The sequence below is a fragment of the Micromesistius poutassou genome (genome assembly GCF_964030765.1).
Source record: "Micromesistius poutassou genome assembly, chromosome: 5".
NCBI classification, from domain to species: Eukaryota; Metazoa; Chordata; class Actinopteri; order Gadiformes; family Gadidae; genus Micromesistius; species Micromesistius poutassou.
Window position 1 is genome coordinate 16,842,261 of NC_140275.1, and position 18,999 is coordinate 16,861,259.

At 46.0% G+C, this 18,999-nt stretch overlaps 1 protein-coding gene across 1 annotated transcript in view; it reads left to right on the top strand.

The window, feature by feature from the left end:
* Positions 1–18,999, top strand: part of pde4d (phosphodiesterase 4D, cAMP-specific) — a gene marked incomplete at its 3' end in the record, with an annotated part of 44,520 nt that overhangs the window by 16,384 nt on the left and 9,137 nt on the right. The window contains exons 2-6 of the mRNA XM_084468192.1: positions 7,287–7,478; positions 9,909–9,945; positions 10,080–10,156; positions 10,635–10,684; positions 15,008–15,120. Coding sequence (XP_084324318.1) covers positions 7,287–7,478; positions 9,909–9,945; positions 10,080–10,156; positions 10,635–10,684; positions 15,008–15,120 — 469 coding nt within the window. The remainder of the gene's footprint in view (positions 1–7,286; positions 7,479–9,908; positions 9,946–10,079; positions 10,157–10,634; positions 10,685–15,007; positions 15,121–18,999) is intronic.

Genomic DNA, 18,999 nt, shown 5'->3' on the forward strand with positions numbered 1-18,999 from the left:
GTTTTTCGCCAGGTTCTTAGGCTGTGCTGCACAACACAGCCCTCCCCCATTCCCCTAACCTCTCTCTCTCTCTCTCTCTCTCTCTCTCTCTCTCTCTCTCTCTCTCTCTCTCTCTCTCTCTCAAACACACAAACAAACACACACGCACGTACATGCACACGCATAACAGCCTAGACAATGCAAACCAGGTATAATATATAACGTAATATAATATGTTTGAAAGCTGCCCTGAAGGTAGTTCTCAACATGTTGGTCTCACATTCCCCTCGCTCCTCTACGGCCTGTCTGACAGAGGAGGAAGCTGTGGGCAGAACAAGGAGTATAGTATTAAGTAGGTCGGGCCCTGAACTGTAGAGCTAAGTGGCAGACGGTGGTTTGGTGTGGACTCGGACACTGCAGACTCTCATGTTGGCTTATTTTATTTGCCGGACCTTTTGTGAACAGGTGGCGTGTTGAGTAGAGGGGTGGGCTTCATTGCTGCGGTCTCAGGACACAGTGTTACCTCAGTATTCTATCGCCATGATTTTATTGTCTTTGGATGGCTGCCTTCAATTCCTCCACGTTCATTTTGCTAACAAGCAATTTGCTTCTCCCTGGAGACGGTTGTCTTAATGGTGGTTTAATGCTTTTAAAACCCTACGGAAGTCATCACACTTATTGCAGCGAGCCGGATTGTGTGGATAATATCTGGGCGAAAGTGGCACTGCTGTGGCGTCGCTCGGGGGTTTGTGTTGGAGAAGACTAAAGAGCACTGACCACTGTCCTCTGTTGGTTAATGTGTCCGTCTGCACACACACCAGAGACAGCATTCCTGTATTGTGTACACTGTGTGTGTTTGACTAGGTGTGTGTTTGTCTGTGTGTGTGTGTGTGTGTGTGTGTGTGTGTGTGTGTGTGTGTGTGTGTGTGTGTGTGTGTGTGTGTGTGTGCATTTTCTTAGGGGTGTGTGTCTGTTTGTCAGTGTGTCTGTGTGTGTGTCTGTGTGTGTGGTGTGTGTGTGTGTGTGTGTGTGTCTGTATGTCTGTGTGTGTGTGTGTGTGTGTGTCTGTATGTCTGTGTGTGTGTGTGTGTGTGTGTGTGTGTGTTTCTGTGCATGTGATTGCATGCCTGCATGTCGGGTGTTAAGGGGTGGGGACCTAGGCCACGGGCCTGGAAGAATTCAACCTTCCTCCGCCCAGCCAAGTAAACATGCAGCGTGTCTCCTGCTTACACACACACACACACACACACACACACACACACACCTGAGGATCCTGCTTACACACGCACACACACACACACACACACACACACACACACACACACACACACACACACGTGAGGATACTGCTTACACACGCACACACACACACACACACACACACACACACACACCTGAGGATCCTCTCTGCTGGCTACCTTCATAAGCCTGGGGGGACGGGGGGGTTGTTTGTGTAGTCCTGTATAGTCACCACACGTTGGTGACTAAGCAGGGGGAGTCATGGGGTAGTGCGGGGGGCACAGGGAGGCCAAGCGTGTTGGGTGTTGAACCAAGGCCAAGCCGACCACATCGAGCGCGTCTTTGTTTGACGTAGTTGGCCACGTCATAAAGATTAGTATGCACACACACACACCAAAAGGTTACAGCCAGGTTATGGGCGGTTTTGAAACACGGTTTGACCCGTTCAGTAAGCCATCGGCAATCAGAGACGAATTCCCGAGATAAACAGAACTGTTGGGTGCAGCGCACGTCGAAACAAGACGGATTTGCGTTCAAATACTTTCCCACCCCCCCCCCCCCCCCCCACGCTTCACTCGTTGCGTATGTGTGCGTGTGTCTTGTGTATGCATGGGTGACTTTTCTATAGTCTGCATGAGTTGTGGCGCTGTGGTGGCACAACAAGAAGACACTCAGTAACCAGACACTCACTCAGCTCATAGTGAGAGAACTCACAGATGCAGTGCAACAGTAGCAAGAGGTAGAGAGCCTGTACTATTAATAATAGCCTTGGTGTGTGTGTGTGTGTGTGTGTGTGTCAGATATGAGGGGAACAGTTCCTGGTTATCGGGGGCTGTTTAGTATCTTCCATCCCCACACTTACTGAGGTCTAGCAGGAAGCCTCTGGCCCCGCCCCCCTTTTTGTGAGTGGTGCCATGGTGCCCGGACAGTGTGGTAGGAGTGTCTCTGAGATATTATCCATAAACTCTAATATATCCTAATAACCAGGATGACAAAGTCTCTAGATGCGGCTTTCTTTGAAGTACTCCCAACTCAAGAGATGCTATGTATAGCATTATCAGCGGGTGTTTATTGAAGTAGTTCATAGATCAAGTTCAATTCTTTTTTTGACATTTGCTTGTTTCCATATTGTCTCACGTGTCCTGAGGCCTCATAGACAGAGATTGAATGTGTTTGAACAAATGCATACTACCATGCGTACACACGCACACCCCATTGATCACTTATAAATTAATAAAGCCCTACTCACACACACTGACTCACACACTGATCTTCCCTGGCACTTTCCCTTGACCCCATCCATACTCACTCAGCTTTTCAAAATGAACTCAGGATCCTCTTCTCAGTCTCTTCTTTAACCCAGGGGGACTGCAACAGGGACTGTCCCCGGAATCAAGACCTATGGTTGTATGGCCTTATCTCTCACACACCCTGTCTTCACCTTCAAAATATGTCCATCCCTCAAGTTTCCACCATAGACATATCGCTATCACAGCTGTTGGTCCCAGTTTAGAACTTGTGTAAATCACCATTTGACATTATGTGGTTGTGGAAGGCTAACATGGCTAATGCCTGTAATAATTAACACTAAAAAGGTCTCATCTCAGTGTGGCACGTGTTCTTCATTTCAACCCCTGTGCTTTTCTACAACTAATAGTATAATTTTCTTTATTGTTTTACGGTTGTGTGCACTGGGAGTCTGTGTCTGTGTGTAACTTATGGGTGCCTTCGCAGGTCTACCTGCAGTAAGAGAATGATGCAGAGAGACAGAGGTTGGCCAAACTGTACCCATCAATGTCCTACAGTCAATGTTATTGTTGGCACAAGTCGTCTGTCACTCTATTTCAAACTACCTGCTGTTGTGTGTTGGCTTTTGGCCAGATACAGTGTGTTTACACTGCACTCCAGGAGGCCCAATTCCAACAATTGTCCTGCTAATTACAGGATGTGTTGGTTATGGATAACAGTCCAATTTTAGTTGTAGTATCTGTCAGGGTATTTTCAGAATATGAAAGTGGTAAGGAGGGTCATTTTAATGGAGGAGATGTGAAGGAATAGCTTCGGAGCTGCAGTTCTCTAAAAGTGATTGATTGATGGGATGTTAAGTGAGTACATGATGATACCCAGTTCATCCTTGGCGTCGATTGAGATTTATTTTCAAACAAATTAAAATATATAATTTGAATAGTGATCATTTTGGGTAATGCAAGAATTATGACAAATAATGTTACTTATATACTTTTATATACATTCAAGGGCTCTGAACAGTAGCTAGAGCTGGGAAGGAAGGCTGCTTCAAGATTTCAAGTCTGGTTTGAGAACGGCCGGTGGTTCACAAGAGTCTTTTTTCAGATAAGTTCTCCAGATGTGAGTGCTGATGTTCACCAGATGATGATTGCCGTTTCTTAAGCTTCCTGTCTGCTGTGCAACATCAGTCTGACTAAATGTTTTCCCTCCACATCCTTGGGCCCAGATCATTCCCTTTTATAGATTTCACTTTTCCCAACATCGTCCTCTCCTCCCTAACATATTTTGCCAGCTCTGTCCCACCCAACTCTGCTCATCGTCACGTTTCTAATATCCCATTGTTTTAAAGCTGCAGTGTGTAGGATTTAGGGGCATCTAGAAGTGAGGTTGAATACCCCCTACCTCCCCTCTCCCCTCCCTCTCCAACGACTTAAGAGAAGCTACCTGAACTGGCTTGCAAAGTGCCAGTAGGTACTTACAAAATGATGCCATCATCTACGACTGCTTTATATATTGTATTTAGTTATTTTGTCTGTAAAACTATAGGTCATAGTTTAGGAATACCACCCGCTACCCAAGTAGATATAAAGGACTCATTCTAGTGTAATGAAAACACAAGTCTTATTTTCATTGGCTTTTACATGAATCAAAACATGGTGGAATTCAATTAAAACATTGTGGAAGATGCCACTCCATTTTACACACTGTGCCTTTAAGTCTCACGCCATGTCCACCATCACCGCTGACCTTTATGCTCATTCTTTTGGTTTGTCCTCGCTAATTTTACAAAGTCGGCCAGCTCAGAGGTCCGAGTGGGGAGAATGAGCCCCACATTCCCACTTTGATGTCACACATTAGTCGTTTGCCACCCCTTGCTGGTTTTCAAGTAATGCCTCATTCCCAAAGTCTATGTCCTGGCCGCTCATGCATAACCAATGAATGTGGGCTGCTGCCTGCCTAACTATGCGTGTTGCAAGAGACAAGGGGCTTAAAGGAGGTGGGGGGGCTGGGTAAGGGGCTCTGACGTACAAAAGTTTGGGATTATGACTCAGCTGTTGGACATATGTCAAGGGTTCACCTGCTCATGTCCCTCTGCTTTGTGCACGTATGTGTTTTTGTGCGCTGTGTGGGGGCGTGTTGCAATGCAGACGATGTAGAACAAAAGCACACGCGTGACGCGTGACGTATGGCACATACGCATGTATGTATTTATGGCAAGCATGTTTATGTTATGTCATGCATGGGTTTCGCAACCCGGACTAAACAGGGCTAATAGATGGATCATTCAGGAGGCGATGGGTGCTGTGAGATGCTGTGTGGAGTTGTGAATAGTAGTTGAGGCCAGTAGTCCATATAATAATGGGTCATATAGTAATGAAAACACAACAGCTGGGACTGAAAAATAACCACAACCCTAATCATGAATCATTGTTTTTGTGCTGCACTTTTCCAGGTGCTCAAAGTCACACTTTTAAAAACATAAAAAATAACTCTTCGGTAGGTTATTATTAGTAGCATAGTGGAGTAGCTCTAAAAAGTCTTCACACAAGCATTTTCTACATATTGAGGTGTGTGTCTGTGTGTGTACAAGCTTGTGTGTGTGTACACATGCACACGTGTTTGTGTGTTTAAGCATTTGATGATAATAGGAAAAAACAACAGTAGAGTATAAGCTGAGAATTTGTAAGTTGAGTAGTTGTGTGTGTATTTGTGTGTGTTGGGTATTGGTGATGGAATGATTATTTGAAAAAGCGACTTGTTGTTCAACCTCTTTTTACTGACACACTAGAACCTCCTGCTGAAATATCAGAACTAATCCCTTTTACACTGTACAGGTTACACAAGCAGGGTGTGATAATTAAATGATCATATATGTATATATAATATAAAAATATATATTTTCCTCTTACAAGAACCTGGCACTGGCCACGGTGCAGTGCAGCAGTCACCAAAGACCAGTTATTGATATATTCACCTTTTTGGCCCAAAGAGCTTGTTTGTGGGGGTGGGGTCAGCGACTTTTTGAGGAAGAGAAAGGGAAGTCATACATAATAGATGTTTGCGGGGGTTGGGGGGGGGGGTGTAATATGCTAGGATAATCACTTCTCCCTCTTAAAGTATTACTCACCATACAGTAATGAGAGACAGAGAGAGAGAGGGACCTTACTCAGACAAAACTCAAGCCAAAGCCAAGTGTGTACTTTTCCTTGAGATATGACGTGCACTTGATGTCCTGTAGTTACCCATAATCCAAACAGCAAGATCAAAAGTTGGATAAACTCCCTTCCTGTCGTGACATGGAATGAAAACACTCTGAGAGCATGTGTTTGTCTATATTATTCCTGCATTTGATCAGGGTGGATTTATGGGGCACTTCTAAACAATGATACTCCATGATGGAACGAATGGTTTTGCGTAAACAATATGGAAGTTTTGTATTTACAGTTTAAGCCTCATATCGACGTGGTGTTTACAAGTGGAGGTGGATCGCCAGGGGTGGCCAGCTCAGTGAAACTGAGCTGTATTATGTTGATGAAGGCTCTTGGAGAGCTCTGATGCTCCCTGGTGGTTGTTTCTCTGCTCCCGTCACCTTCACTATCCCCATCTCCACTGAAGGAGTACAGAACCCAACTTAAAATGTCTAATTCAGGGCCAAAAGTGTATTTATTTTTTCCAATATCATGATTTGTATTGTTTTCCCTTAATTCTCTTCCTTCATTCCCTTATCACCGAGCCTTTGTTCTGTTTCCTCTTTGTGCGATTGGGTTGTGTGTGTGTGTATATCCTACATTATTTGTTGTGGCATACATACTGTACATTAACATTACCTACAAGGCGAGCAAGCACGACTGAAATTCTGTATTTTGGCATCAAATATGTGTCATGAGGCAGCCCATTGTATGAATGGAGTCGTTGCACTTGGAATGGTACCATGTTTGTATTTGTATGTTTGTAACATATATCTGATATAGCACAATGTTGAGTGCTTTAATAATCCGAACCCAACAGCCTCCGCAGTCCGGTAGACCAACCCTGACCGAGAAGTCGCTGGCAAAGCATTCACCTCACTTCCTCCAGTCTTTACTCAGCACATCCCGTGTACATGCACAGGCAATCGCAAGTTAGGATAACGCTGACGTGAGCATTGCACTATGCTATGATCGCTCCAAGCTTATATATAATGGGGATTAACACTATGGCCGCCTCTCAGTGTAGGGATGATGACACCCTTCTGTGTCATGGGGAAGGCACAGGAGGGAATACCCCCACCCTCTCTCTCACTCACCCCACCCTCCTCCTCCTCCTCCTCCTCCTCCTCCTCCTCCTCGCCCTGACCTCAGCTCCAAGGCCAGGATTATGGGCTTGTCTGGTTACCGTAGCGATAAGGCCGCGCATTGCTTGTCACCTGGGTCGACGCTCACCTGGGAGACACTTAGCAGCCCGCTTCTGACGTCACGGTAGGATGTAGCCTCGCTGTCGTCGCCAACGGCTTTCCTTCCACGCGAGCGACGGGCGTAATCCGAGCCGCGCGCTTCCCGGCGGGGACGCACTGTGGCACGCTCTCGGCACGCCTGTGACGCAGAGCAGCGACGTGCGGATAGAGCAAGCGGCCCGTAGAGATGCGGGGGGGGTTCTGCATTATCATCGTTACGCCGAAGCTCATAATACTACGATGGGTCAGCGTGTTGGCTCTGGTTTGTTTTTATTGTTTTGAAGTTTGTTTTTAATTGTCGATCGAAAGCATTTGGACCACCTCGGGTCTTTCAAAGCGTAGAACGCGTTCACTGACGTTGTATTTCTGTGCTTTTCCCCCGAAACAGTTTCGACGTGGACAATGGCACCTCGTCGGGCCGCAGCCCCCTGGACCCCATGGCCAGCCCGGGCTCCGGCCTCATCCTCCAGGCAAACTTTGTGCACAGCCAGCGGAGAGAGTCCTTCCTCTACCGCTCCGACAGCGACTACGACCTCTCGCCCAAGTCCATGTCCAGGAACTCCTCCATCGCCAGTGACATGTGAGTCCATGGAGAGCTCTCTCTGTCCGCTGATGGACGGCGGTCCCATGACCTTTTGCTCCCACCGCGTGCACGCGGTCAAACGTTGTTTGGAAAACATTCTGATTTGAACATGCGTCTATCTCTGTTTGTCGGTAATGTTGAAGGTGACAACCCCCCCTTGTGGTTCGACACCCGTTGCTATTTAACTTTGTGTACTCTATACTAAAAATATCACCCTCATCTCACTCTGTGAACGCCCAATCCCTTCCTCTGTGTCTATCTTAGTGGCTTAAGGGGAGTGTTTGTTTCAGGCCCGCCACAAGTGGCCTGTGGATGACACACTGACACCTTAATATCATCTATATTAGCCCGGTCCCCAGAGCCAGTAGCACCAGCGGCCTGGTTAGCTGTCTGGGTGACAGCAGATTCTGAGATGTCCCATTGAGACAACTATTCATAGCACAGCCCTAGCACGACACGACAAGGTCATTCTCAAGCATATTTAAGTCTGCTCCGTCGACGGGACCATTGGGACAATGAGATAGATCTTCCCTTTTTTTTTTTTACCACAAAGTTAACCTCATTTGCTTCCACATTGATTCCATATGTACAGCAGCACTGCCACCACCCACGTTGAGAACGTGGCTCTCACACACAAATCTGCACGCTCCAGCGTAGAGAAAAGAACGTCAGATCTCTGATGCTGTATTCATCCATTCCCATATGGCCATGGCTATCGAGTTACAACCACTGCTACAGGAAATAAAAAATATTGACTGAACACAGAACAGCCAATTTGCAGGAGAGACAAATAAAGGAAACAGAAGATGGTGGAGACCATGAGGTCACTCCACGGGTCATCTCGGTGGTGGGAAGGCCAAGCCTCATCCTATACATTTAGGGCTCCACAACGATACAAATCAGATTCCTCCAGTTCGTGCCGGTCTGTGGTATTTTTTCTGTAAACATACAGTATACTGCTAAGCTCTCCCATACCTCTTGACGGGCAACATTAGAATTTGTAAACTCTTGAATCTTTTCAACACTGATCACAATCAGTGTTGATGTACAATCTCTAGAAGAGGATGTGATTTGAAAATCGAGGCCGATTTTTTTTCCTGATTCCAAACTAGTAACGGTTAACCAACTGAAATTTGTTATCATTTTCAGTTTTTAAAAACAAGTGAAAAACAACCGCTTCACCATAACAACAAGCAGATTAATGATTGTCTCAGCATCGCCCTTTATTATGTTGAGTAAAAATATAATACTAAAACCACAACTATTGTTAAATGATCAACACAAGGTATTAGGTGGAGCCTATATTGTGTCATGCTGGAAGCTTTACCCTACCCTAGGGCAATATGTTTTTTTATCTTTCTCTTGACACACTAATTGTTTCCAGTTCATTGAGTCCAACGTGACATTAGACTGATATTACAGACAGGAAATATGTAATCTAAACAGACGCCGTTGGTAAATTAAACCTACTCCTATTTGTTCATGTAACGATAACGCATGAAAATATTGACATTTTCCGCAACATTAAAAGCACAGTAGGCTTTGTTATTCTTCCATAACACAACATAAATAGTGGAACCAACCTCTAAATCTGGTCCTTTTTCCAAAAACAACCTTCCCATAAGGAGGACAGTGTGTGTGGTGTTGGGGACATGCTCCTTATCTTAGCATAGGCTAACAGAGTGTGACACCATGTGGCTACGCTGGTCGTCAAGACAACTGTCACCCCAGACAAACAGCAGAGGAGACACCCGGTAAACAACGTCTTTAGTTTTCTCTCGAGGTAAAGACATACGCCGAGAGAGACTGAGAATTACGAGCGGAAAGAAAATAAACCGCACTGTGGTGTGATGATGTGTGTCACCAGTCGACAGTTTTCCTCCCGTTCGGTCCATAAGAACCCAGAGCGATGACATCGAACATTCATCTGACTGTATGAATATAAACAACGGTACATATTGACTTGGGCATGGGATTTAAAAAACTGAAAAACACCTGTGGGAGTTCATTCAAACCTACGGCTATGCCTTTTGCAAACCTTGTCATAATTATTCAACTTGTCAGCCAGTAGAGGGGCTCAGCTGGTAGCTGTGTCTATAGGTGCATCTGCATTGTGACTCTTGTATTAGTATAGGATATCATTCATAGCTATACCTACCACTAACTAACAATGCTGCTCTAACTTTGTATGACTCTCTCTCTCTCTCTCTCTCTGTCTGTCTGTCTGTCTGTCTGTCTGTCTGTCTGTCTGTCTGTCTGTCTGTGTCTCTCTCTCTCTCCCTCTCTCTGTCTGTCTGTCTGTCTGTCTGTCTGTCTGTCTGTCTGTCTGTCTGTCTGTGTCTCTCTCTCTCTGTCTGTCTGTCTGTCTGTCTGTGTGTCTCTCTCTGTCTGTCTGTGTCTCTCTCTCTCTGTCTCTGTATTTTTCAGTCATGGGGACGATATGATTGTAACGCCGTTTGCACAGGTGAGCATTTCTTGCTACTTTCTCATGGCTCTGTTTTGATGTCACTCTCTACAAATGTACTTTTCATGTGTGGACTTTTGAAAATAGAAAAAAGATATGTCTCCTTGTCTAACATCTGCCTTTCCCCCCTTAAGGTTCTGGCCAGTTTAAGAACCGTACGAAACAACTTTGGTGCCCTCACCAACATACAGCAAGACAGAGCGTCAAATAAGTAAGCTATATTTTCTTTAAGGATTCATTACTCATTACATTACAAGATACTCATCTGTACACATGTTATAATCAAATGTGAGTACATCTTATCATGTACTGTCTGAACAGAACATAGCAAACAAGAAGATTTGGCTAATGTGTTTTCAGCATTCAGCACCCCCCCCCCATCCCCTCAGCCTTCATTCACATGCAGTAGCAGCTTCTACTGTAACTGCTGTTCCTTCATTGTCAAGCTTTGTGCGCCCTCTGTTGTTATTAAGGTGGTACTACAACAACAACCTGGGCCTGTTCTATAAAGGAGCCCCCCTCCACCCAGACAGCACTTTGTGAAGAGCGATATCTAAAGAGTAGAGACCCTGGGGAATACTGCATATTTACAATGAGTGAGAACTATGTAGAGCGTTTGGATTTAAAAGGCTGAAAGAAATGATTTTCAGGGGACATCAGTGAGTTTTTGTCTTTTCCCTCCATTCCAGGCGATCACCCATGTGTAACCCACCTCCTTTCACAAAGACCTCCTTTACAGGTATGTGTCTAGCTTGAGTCTATCATATTGTGTGTGCATCCGTCTGTGGGTTTTAGCATGAAATGAGCGCTCATGTATATATTTTAGACTAGCTTGCTTATCACGTTCCTTTTTTTCTGGTGTGATAGAGAAAAAATGAATGGATGCCATGTTTGCGGTGCTGTTTGTAAACAAAGATACTGATACAGTTGTTGTTGATGGACAGACACCTGCATCCTATTGGGGGTGCTAGAGAACATGAAGAATCATATGAAACGTGAATGGAATACAAAAATAGCTTGCACATTTGAAAGGGGTGAGATTTGCTGGAGAAATTCTGCTTACGTTTTAGTGTGTTTTAGATTTTTATTTTCGAGTGTGTACTGTCGAGTATAGACACTAGTAGTTTTGTCCGCCCCCAAGTTCCCAAAGCTAGACTCATTCAGCAACATATCATTATAGAGACATGTACACGTGTTCTGTGCAGACATACACACTCACCTCCTCCATACCACACTTTTCATTTGTCAACCCTTGTAAGCTCTTGAAAGCAGAAAGCTGCCATTTATAGTCACAGCCAGTGATGGTACCGTCTCGATGAAATGTTTCCCACCTCTTTTGTCTTTGATGGGGGGAGGGGGGGGGTGTTGTGACCTGAATAGACTTACCTTCAACTATAGTTTAGATTGTTAATTGTGAGCGGAAAGTCAAACATACCTAGAGCCTCCACAGTTTTAGGATACATTCCTTCAACGCACGCACACACACACCACACACACAACACACGCACACACGCACACACACACACAACTCATGCTAAGCCACCCCCACTACAATAAATACATGAACACACATGTTATATTCTCTCTCTAAAAGCCTCACAAATGTCCACTCTTCAGATACGTTTCAGCACGACACCTGCTGGTATATGGGGGCATTGACAACACCATGCAATGTTTAGGGATCACATTGCATAGCCAATATATAATGGGGGAGGAAGGGGGGAGTGCGTTTTGGTGTGGACCCTGGGTTGAATGTATTGTCCAGTCCTGATTTAGAGAGAGAGACCACTGGCCACTGTGTCCCTCTCCAATGAGACACACTTCAATGTAAAATGGCCAAAGGGAATTAGAGCCTACTATACAATCAGACTACTATTCCCTTCATATAGAGGCAGTATAGTAGGCCTCACGTTTAAACTGCTACACTTCCCTACTTCTATTCAGTCTTCCCCTGTTGGCTCCTCCTCCTCTTCCACCTCCTCCATCTCCTCCTCTTCCTCCTCCTCCTCCTCCCCCCATCTGGCTTGTCAGTGTATTTACTGGTCATAGGAATATTGATCAGATAATGGAATTTACTTTAGAGCGGTCTAAAAATAGCAAGAGCCACTGACCCTTGACCTATTGCAGAGGAAGGGATGTGTCAAGTTAATGAGACACGCTCTCTTAATTAGCCACTCGTGCGGCTCCTGCCTGACAAAATGTCTGAAATAATCATTTGGAATAAAGCTAACTATTATTTTGCCATAGTTGGAGTTAGATAAAGATTTTCAAAAAGAGTATTAAGTCATTATTTTCAATAATTACCCATACCTAACAATAATAATGTAATAACAATTGTTTGCGTTATTATTCGACTTTTGATTGAGAAATTAACATGTGGTAGTATACTCTCACAACACCATACAGTATATGACCTAGTAACCGTAAGGCATACCGTAATGCATGCAATTGGCTCATTCCCTGCATTTCCCGGTAATACCTTGCAACGCACCCGTTTATATTATTACCCCTTCTTCCTCCCTCCGTCTCCTCTCCCCCTACTCTCACCCCTCCCCGACGTCTCGCCCTCTCTCCCCTCTTCTCCGCTCCTTCCTGTTCTCTCGCTCCTCCTTTTCCTCTCTCTCTCTCTCTCTGCCTGTGTGTGTCCCCCATCAGCCCCCTCCGCTCCACCGCCGTGGAGCGGTTCCGGTACAGAGTTTGCCTGCAGCCTTGCATCTGTGCGGCAGAGTGGCCTCTCGGAGCGCCGGTGTCTGATGTCGCACTAAGCATGAGAAGAATGTCATTGACGTCAGTGCAGTCGCTGTCAGAGAGAGTAGCACCCCAGCCACTGACACCACATCAGGGGGAGAGAGACACAGGGAGAGAGCAGGGAGGGATTGGGGGAGGGGGGAGGGGGGGGGGGGGGGGGGGGGGTGAGAGAGAGAAAGAGAGAGACACACACACACACACACACACACAGGGGGTAAAGGGATATTTAGAAAAAGGGAGGAAATAAGAGAGGGAGAGGAAGGAGGTGTGTCATAGCAGGACATAGGAGGAAGAGGCTGCTTTTTGGGGATTTTGTGGCATGGAGACCCAGAACATTTCGATGCAAAAGACAACAATCACCCAACTCACATAATTACAATGCATCCCTTAGCATTATAAGCTTGGCTGAGCCGGTATTTGGTTTAGTGCAGTAGTACAGTTGTGCATTTTATTTCTTTCAACATAAAAGCCCACATTTATTAATAGTGATATTTGTAAAACAAAGAATGTATGATTATACAAGCAAAATCTCCCACATGATGACCATCTAAACCCTAGGCACAATAGGAGATGGATGACGTTTCCCCCTGCTTGTATGTTCACGTGGAGCTCTTGTCTGTGCATGTGGAACTGCATTTCAAGGTGCTCCCGTTCCCATATCAAATGGCATGGGCAGCGCTGGCTCTTCTAAATAAGTGCAGGCATCAATATTAATTGGCTTCTGACAAGGTGACATTTTCTATTTGTGAAAGCTGAAAAAAATGAAAGATTGTGTTGGATGCAATCGCTGATAACATAAGTATGTGATGTAGTGTTTGAGTCAGTTTCACGCTTGCAAACCCTCAAAGAGAAACACAGTTCCTTACATCCCTGTGCATTTTTTACGTTAATTTCGTATCCCCCCAACTCTAGTTTATATTTCCCTTAAATGTGTATTGTAAAACAAATAATATGAATCCAGATTTCAACTCATTAAGGCATATACAAGACAGGGAACTCCCTATTCCAGCTCCATTCCTCTATCAACTCTGGCCCATGTTTTACCACCGGCCCTTCCCCATCCACAGTGCAGTCCTCTCTGGCTTTAGAAACAGCTCAGGGAGAGCCGCACGTTTGGCTACCAGGGACGCCGATGCAACAGCAGCCCTCCCCCTATACACACAGCATCTATTGGACCACACGCTCCGGCACACAAACACACACACACACAACACACAACACACACACAAGCGATGGATTTTAAACCTTTCCTTTCTGGATAGCATGGACATTTTTCATTGGCAGACCGGCTAAGGACACATACAATGTAGTTTTGTTATGGTTAGCTCTCCTCCTGATGGATGTGTGTGAGCGTGTGCGTGTCTGTGGGCGCCTGTCCGTTTGTGTCTCTGTGGGTACGGTGTGTTTGCACAGCCCTTCTGGTGAGCTTGTCGGCGTGCTATGTCCGATCTTGTCTTTTTACGGTTGTGGACATCACTGGGATGTGAACTCTGATCGGCGCTGAGCTTCTTCCTGGACGCCTCTCTCTCTCTCTCTCTCTCTCTCTCTCTCTCTCTCTCTCTCTCTCTCTCTCTTTCTCTCTCTCTCTCTCTCGCTCTCTCTTTCCCTCTCGCTCTCTGGTGCGCGCGTTCGTGTTCTCCTTCAGACATCCATCCCTTTCTACAGCAGACATGGGCCTGCTAAGCAGATTGCTCTTCATCCTGCTTCATGAATGGATTAACTCTCCTCTCGCCGACTGCAGACTCAACTTGAGAAAGCCGGACCTCTAGACGCTGTTTAAACGGGGTCTGTTGTGCATGGGAGATCATGAGTTTGGTCTGCCTAGGTGGATTTCCCCCGTCTCGCTGCTATCTTCTTATTATTATTTTTGTTTTTGTGTACTTCTTTTACCTCGGAGGCTCTGCTGAGCTTCTCCTCACCTTGCTAACCCACTGCGCTACGGCCTTTCGGACACGATGAGATTCGGTTGAGAGTTTCCTAATAAACTGTCCTGCAACGGAATTTAAAATTGAGACTGTTCTTGTGGTACTTTGTTTTTTGGGGAGCAGTGGAAGGAGAAATCCTGCCCCTTTGGAGACTACATTTTTTCCAGGGACAGGCCTTGCCTTGGAGGAGCCCACCCTAGACCACGGGGCTAGCGTTAACAACTCCTGGCCCAGGCTCTCCAGCATGAAGAGTCTCCCATGTGTTCACTCGGGGTATCCCAGCTTAGCTGTCTGTGGGGTGGGAGACCCGGGGAGGCCCGGAGAGTCCGCTAGCCCTCCGAAGAGGGCCCTGATTACTGATCCCCTGCCCTCCTGTCTCGGTCCTGCAGAGGAGGCCTACCAGAAGCTGGCCACCGAGACCCTGGAGGAGCTGGACTGGTGTCTGGACCAGCTAGAGACCCTGCAGACCCGGCACTCGGTCAGCGAGATGGCCTCCAACAAGGTGAGAAGAACCGTCTCCTGCACACCTGTTGTAATCCGTCAGGATCCAGAGCGCTGTGTTACCCCCCCTACCACACTGCGAAAAGGGAAGTAGACATAGTTGGGAATGATCATTCACCACACCACCTCATAACCCCTCTTTCACTCATCTGCATACACACCTCCCCAGTGATCACAGAGTTGGATAACACTAACTTAGACCCAGTGCTATTTCCCTAAAGTAGGTCAAAATCATGTTAGTTCAGTACGCCTCATACAACATTACTTTGCCTTTGAGTGAACAATGTTTGGGTTTGCGTTTAGAATATAACAAGGTAAATGAAGCAACGGTGTGTTCATCCACTTTGTGATCTTAATGAAATGTTTCTCCTCCTCAGTCGTCTCAGTGTTGTGTAATTTTCTTTGCTGCTTCCCAGAATGCAATTTGGCGCACTTGTTGTGGTGATGGTGGAGGAACCAGCACTGAGCTTGCACCTCCATTTTCATTTCTGAGAAATTCTAGTCATTACATTTTCGGAATAAGTCCCCTGATAATCTTTTTTGCTAGAGGGATGAAGTTAAAAGCTGTTATGAAGACTTCTTATGCTAAAAATAAATCTGTTGAAATGACTCTTTCAATCTTTAATTGTATTAATGTATTTAGCTAGTAGTGAAAATATAGACAGTGTACAAAATCCCAGGAATATCCATAGGTTGATACATATGTATTGATTACATTAAGCCACACTGCTAACAATCAAACACTGAATTAAATGACAGAGGATCGATTCGATTCTATATAACCAGCCCTCCTAGTGTTCATGTTATTTCTTTACAATCCAAAACATCCCTGTAGGCTCTAGGTTCTCCCCTTGCTTGCAAAGGTTTATTCCCCTCCCTGCTTGCTACCATACAATGCTAAGACACAATGCTGGACCTGGTGGCATGTGAACGTGTCCCGGTCATGAGGTGTGGTGTCTGGCTGTTGTAACGTGTACTGTTTCTACAGTTAGCCATGGGGGCACGCATCAAGGTGCATGTGTTGTTTTCTCTTTGTGTGTAAGGGAGAGCAGAAGCATCGTCATGCAGGCACAGAGCTATGCAGTGAGCATGCCCAGTCCCCTTTTTACTGAGAGGAGGAGGTGGTGGTGGTGGTGGTGGTGGTGGTGGGTGGTTGGTGGGGCCCTGCCTGCCATGGTGCTCTGCATGCCGATCAGCTCTGGGCTCTGGTGATGTCACACACCGTGATGTCACAATAGGGGGAGGGGCGGATGGGGGGTGGTGGGGGGGGGGGGGAGAAGATGATACACTGTGGGTAAGACAAGCCAGGACAAAGGAACACGCGCAGCACGCACACAAGCTCATCTCAAAGACGCCCGCGTCACATTTCATATTTCATTTTGTATTTTGACCGGGGTTGTTTTTTTTTTTTTGGGAAGAAAAAGGTCTCGAGAACGCAAGGGTGTAAATATGCGGTGTCTCACCGTTGCTCACAGAGCGCGGCTGTCTCCGGTTGTCATGGCAACAAACACGGGCCTAGCAAGAAGGAAAAAAAAAAACCTGCCTTCTCACTCCAACAACACACACGCCATGCGCACATGCGCATATGTGTACGTGTGCATACAATGGCACACTCGAAAACACAATATTGTTACGTACCGCCATAGCTAGGCCTCCTCTTGCAGCTGTGTCCACAGGCCTCCTGTTGAGCTCAATTCACCCTTTATTCATTATGAATTATTAAGTCAGTCCCCAGAATTTACCCCAAAACACAGAGACAACAGCAATATCAATCCAATTATCTTTTATACCTTTACGGTTCTTATTCTAACTTTATAAATTACATTATTATAGGTGGTAGTAGTAGTAGTATGGTAATTTCTGTGTTATGGCCCTTTGGTTAGGTGTCATGGTCTTGGCAGGTCTTGCGTCGCTTCAACTCTACACTAATGTGTCATTGTTAGTGTGCGCCGTCAAAGCGTACAGAGTACCTGCTGAGGCCCAAAGTAAAAAAAATGGCAGACAGTCTTACCTCATATAGTACAGGCTACAGCAAAAGGTGACATCACTCACATGGAGTTTGAGCTCCATCAGAAACGCAGGAGTTTTTTTTATTTAAATGCTGCGGTCGCTCCCTCTGTACCTTTACGACAATGGCTGGGCAGCAGAACAAAACCACAGTGTCAGTGATGTAAACCACCCGAGCAAGTAGGCATCTGCCACCAACAATACATGTGGGCAAGTGAGAAGAAGCAACGGGAACAGAATGCATGGAGAGCGCTATATGCAGCAGGGAATGGATATTTTTGGATACGCCTCGCACCAAAAACAACAACATAGAAGTCACAGCTATTCCTAGTGTGACTCTTTCTGATCCGTGCCAAATGATGTGTTTGCACCTCTCATGATTTATCGATGGCTCCTCTGTGTCTGTACGGGTTGCGTGTGTCGGTGCGTGTGACGGTGTGTGTGCGTGTGTGGGCCTGCACTCGTGTGTGTGGTGTTGGAGATATTCTGAAAGTGTGTATGTGTGTGTGTGTGTGTGTGTGTGTGTGTTTGCGCGTGTGTGTGTGTGTAGTCGAGCATTGTGTGTGTTTGTGTGCGTGCCTGCGTGCGTGTGTGCGTGCGGTCACATCTGCTTCAGCCACTGCTCCCGTCTAGCTGCAAATTGCCTCCAGCGGCAGCGTCCTCTGTAGAGGTAAGGTGTAAAGTAAGCAGAGACAGCTTGAGACCCCATTCAATACACCTCGCCGTACACAGAGGGACCCACAAGAGACCAACACACACAGTGCCCTGCCCTTGGCGTGCACTGGTTATCGTCATCAAACATCTCTGCTGGTAGCGTCTGTGATTTGACACGCTGCTTAGCGTGTTTTAATTGTTTGGCACATCGCTCATGCTCGCCCCGGTGATGTCAAACGTGACTCACCCATGGGATGATGGGAAAAATCGAGCATTATGTGGGAATGCTGCTTTGCAATGGAGTGAGGTCACCTGCTCTGAGCGTCTTTCACCCGCTGTAGGTCAGTTGGTGCCCACAGACACACACATGCGCACGCGTAAGCATGTTCAGAAGGCACACGTAAGCATGAACAGTTTGTTCCGACCAGGTCATTTCATTGGACAAAAAGGCATTCCATGAGTGCTGATAATAGAGTATAACGGCACTGGGACTTTGAATTATACATGTATCACTCCGCTGTAGAGGTCTTTATAATGACCGTTTATTACATTAACGATACACATTGCACAATAATTGAAACATAGATCAATGTACACGATACAAAGTGTCTGTCCTGCGGTAACGTGCAGACCTACACAAAGTAGCAAGCTAGTGGGCAGGAAAATGTTTATGTTGCTTGGCAACAGGCCGGTCCCAGTCCAGTTGCGGAACTATTTGTTGTTAGCTGAGCCAAATAAATGATTAAACAAACCAATCATAATCTTTGACCGCTTATTGCAGTTAACTAATAAATGGCGCTTGTAGAACTGGGGTATAAAAGCAATATCACAGTCGAGGTCGCGCTGTTCTACTGGATATCAGCAGGGCTGTGATTCAGTTGTAGTTACGAGGCCGCAGGCCCAGTCGTGCTGATATTCAGAACAACACAATGACCTCGACTGGGATAGTGCCTTGAGTCCGATACATCTCACCTCCTCTTGTGTAATATTGGTTAAAAAAATCTTTGTACTATGCACACACCAGATCCCGAGGAGCCCAGAGGAGTCGTGCTAAGTTTCCACGATACCCACTACCCCTTGATCAGACAGAAGATGACCTCAACGCTCTTCAGCTCCCGGCCAATCAGGATCCACGATGATCTCACCGCTCCCCCTACTCTGTGCCCTGATTTGCTAGTGTGGTGCGACGTAGTGTAGAGAAAAGGGAAAAAACCAGGCA